We start from the raw sequence: 3505 nt of genomic DNA on the forward strand, positions 1-3505 counted from the left end.
AACTACCATAAAAGAAGTAACCGCAACCGTACTACCACTACCTGGAAAGGATCCATTCCCACGACAGTTGAAAGAAACCGGAACGGATCCGAAATTGCCCCTAAATTACTTCAGGAATGTTTTCTGATACTATAACAACAATGAACTTTGGGAATCATTTCTTTAATAATCAAACTTTAACAAAATATTTAAATTAGGAGAGCTCGGCATAGTTCAATAAAAAATTCTGGTAAAAACATTGCTTGGGTATGCTTATCATTCCAAATAGCCACTCCCCTCGGCCTCTTTCCACCAAGTTCATGGTTCATACCAGTAAAACAGAAAAGTAATTTCTTAACATTTTTTTTCGAAATTATTTATAAGTAAACTTACAAATTATTAATAATCCGAATTTTTAATTAAATATGTTTAGTTATTGCACTTCATACGATCACCTAATAAATACGTTTTTGCGTGTAAATATAGCCTAACAATACATATGCTTTATTGTGATTTCTAATAGCTGTGTCCTATTGTGAACTTGCAATCAGCTGTTTATAGTCCGTTATTGGAAAATCTTAGGTTGTGTTATTCTTTTCTTGGATTGTGAAAATGGCATTAACTAATTTGTTAGTGAAAAGCAGCTTAACTACAGTTATACGGAACAACAATGCGCTGTTAATTTCAGCACGATTAGGACACACCATACGCGGCAAACGGCCAGGTGTTGCAAAATCATTAGAACAACGTTTGCAGGGTGGGTTATCATAACGGCGTGCTAGTACCGTATTATTGGAATATGTTACGTATTATCATGATTAAAAAATGGCAATTTGTTTTATATTTTAGAAGAAAATGTCAAAGACCCAGAATTAACAGCACGTGTAAACATTGGTTTTCCACATTTAAAATCATCGCGCTCGGAGCAGTTGAAGCAGCGACTGGCGCATTTGAAAGCCCAACGTTCTAGTGAAGAAGTGGAAAAATTGGCTCGAGCTAATAAATGTAATAATATATTAAAGTCATATCGTAATATTTAATAATGAAATTCTTTATTTCAGTATTAATTGATTTGGATGAAGTGGACCGCGAGTATCGAGCCACCACGGGCCAATATGATATGCGTGTAATTGCTGACCATTATGGCATTTTCGATGATCTATTTGGTTTGGCATATTTTGTACCCCGTGTGGCGCTGAATATTCAGGTATCTGGTATAAAGTAGATTATGAATTCGTTGGTAAACTATTTTGCTTTTATAGTATCCACTTGACGGCGGTAATTTAAGCTGTGTTTATAATGGAAACGTCATAAAACCTGCGGAAGCGGCAAATGCACCAGAGGTCAGCTTTGATGGCACGATCGATCCTATAACTGGGAAGGTATGAACTTTATTTAGTAACAATACGTCAATATATTTTTCTTACATATTGCTCCTGAAGTAACACAAGGTATTTTATATTGCAGAAATCTACAAAAGATAGTTTTTGGACGCTAGTAGCAACGAATCCTGATGCACATTTTACGGATAGTTCTTCTGAATATGTGCATTGGTTTATGTAAGCTTTTAATCATCCTTTTTGCCATCATCAACATATTAATTATTATTGCTTATTCTTTACACAGCTCAAATATTCCCAATGGCGATGTTAAAAAGGGCGAAGTCTTGGTCGAATATTTGCCACCTTTTCCACCAAAAGGTGTTGGCTATCAACGCATGGTCTTTGTTTTATACAAACAAAATGGCAAACTGGATTTCAGTCAATATAAGCTCGCACAGAATGAGACGAATAATCTAGAAAAGCGTACATTCAAAACACTGGATTTCTATCGTGACCAACAGGATCATATAACACCAGCGGGACTTGCATTTTTCCAAAGCGATTGGGATAGTTCAATTACGAACTTCTATCACAATGTGTTAAGTATGTTTGAATAACAATTACAAGAATAACATTGTAAATTAAAAAATATATTATTTTTTCAACAGATATTAAGGAGCCAGTTTTCGAATATGACTTCCCCAAACCATACATAGCTGATCAGAAATTCTTCCCGCTGAAGCAGGCGTTCAATTTGTATTTGGACCGTTATCGTGATCCTAAAGAGATTAATCAAGAATTCCTGGAACGTAAATTGGCTACGACGCATCCATTTGAAGGTCCTGAAGAGCCTCTGCGCTTCCCAAATGCGCATCCAATACGTGGTGTGCCGTCTTGGCTCAAGACAGAAATACGAAAGCGACGACTCGGAATTGGGCGCATTAACGACTATAATTAAGTGTATAAAATAAATTGTAAAAAGAAAATACATAATACATGTGTAAACAGTTACGAAAAATATAGTAAAAAAAATTAAATTTAATTTAAAATATATATTTAATTCAATTTAGTTGCCCAGATATTCGTTTTTTATTAAAATACCGATTTCATCAATTTGGTTATTATTATCGGGAAAATACTGTACCCGATTTATCTGCGAAATTTATAAGTAAATCCGAGCCAAAACACCAGGCGCCCAGAACAGCACAGAAAGCAACCTGCCGTCTCCGGTCATTCACAATAGAGATTTGAGGTAGTTAGGTTGTGTTTACACCAAGCATGTTTTATTCAATTAATTTCATTTTAAAAACAAAAAAATTCATTTATTGAGAACGATTAATTGACAAATTTACTATTTTATATAATAATAATACTTAATAACATCTCAATAATTGCATTTTTTGGTTCTTAAATTCAAACTAATTAAATAAGATGTGCTTGGTGTAAACGCAACCTAACCTCCTCAAATCTCTATTGTGAATGAGCGGAGACGGCGGGTTGCTTTCTGTGCTGTTCTGGGCGCCTGGTGTTTTGGCTCGGATTTACTTATAAATTTTGCAGATAAACCGGGTGCAGTGTTCTCCCGATAATAATAACCAAATTGATAAAATCGTTTATTTTAATAAAAAACGAATGTCTGGGCAACTAATTTTAATTAAACAGATGTTCTAACTCAAATTTAAAATTGTTTACTATATATTCCGTAATTGTTAACACATGTACAAAAAAATGTTGCTGATTGAGAAAAAAATTCAACGTCCATATTAAACATTACCAGTGAATTTTTATTGTGTGGTCATTATAAATACAAGTATTTCAACCAACTTAATTTAATATTTTTTTTTCATAAAAACTAAGCGCCGTTATAACTCATACAACCGTTTTCCTTATAGCATGCGGCACAATCTATTATCTCTTATGTAATTTCTTTAATAAATATTTATGAATTTTTTAACGTTTGCATTAAATTGTCAACAAATAAACTTCTTAAAATATACATTAAACGTTAATAGAAATTTGATAAAAACCGATTATCGCAACATACAGTTTTTAGAGCTTGATGTGTATTTCTCGTGTTGTAACTTAAGCGCTTTCGTCACTATATTACTAATGTTAAAAAAGAGATAATATTATACATATTACATTCTCGATAATAAATATTTGGCACAATTGTTGTTTGTAATAAATTCTTCCTTTCTATATAG

At 33.1% G+C, this 3505-nt stretch overlaps 1 protein-coding gene across 1 annotated transcript; it reads left to right on the forward strand.

The window, feature by feature from the left end:
- The first annotated feature begins 514 nt into the window (after nt 1–514).
- LOC105222770 (39S ribosomal protein L38, mitochondrial) lies at nt 515–2343 on the forward strand. Its single transcript, XM_011200229.4, has 7 exons — nt 515–736; nt 829–984; nt 1041–1186; nt 1242–1361; nt 1447–1538; nt 1606–1904; nt 1970–2343. Exons 1-7 carry the CDS (start codon nt 592–594, stop codon nt 2257–2259), a joined length of 1248 nt encoding a protein of 415 aa, XP_011198531.2. The 5' UTR covers nt 515–591; the 3' UTR covers nt 2260–2343.
- The last annotated feature ends 1162 nt before the right edge of the window (nt 2344–3505 follow it).

The sequence above is a fragment of the Bactrocera dorsalis genome, chromosome 4, assembly GCF_023373825.1.
Source record: "Bactrocera dorsalis isolate Fly_Bdor chromosome 4, ASM2337382v1, whole genome shotgun sequence".
Lineage (NCBI taxonomy): Eukaryota > Metazoa > Arthropoda > Insecta > Diptera > Tephritidae > Bactrocera > Bactrocera dorsalis.

Coding starts and splice junctions, on each gene's coding strand:
- LOC105222770 (XM_011200229.4), top strand. CDS start 592: ATGGCATTAACTAATTTGTTAGTGAAAAGCAGCTTAACTACAGTTATA. Junction 985..1,040: donor ATTGGCTCGAGCTAATAAAT/GTAATAATATAT, acceptor TCTTTATTTCAG/TATTAATTGATTTGGATGAA. Junction 1,362..1,446: donor TCGATCCTATAACTGGGAAG/GTATGAACTTTA, acceptor TTTATATTGCAG/AAATCTACAAAAGATAGTTT.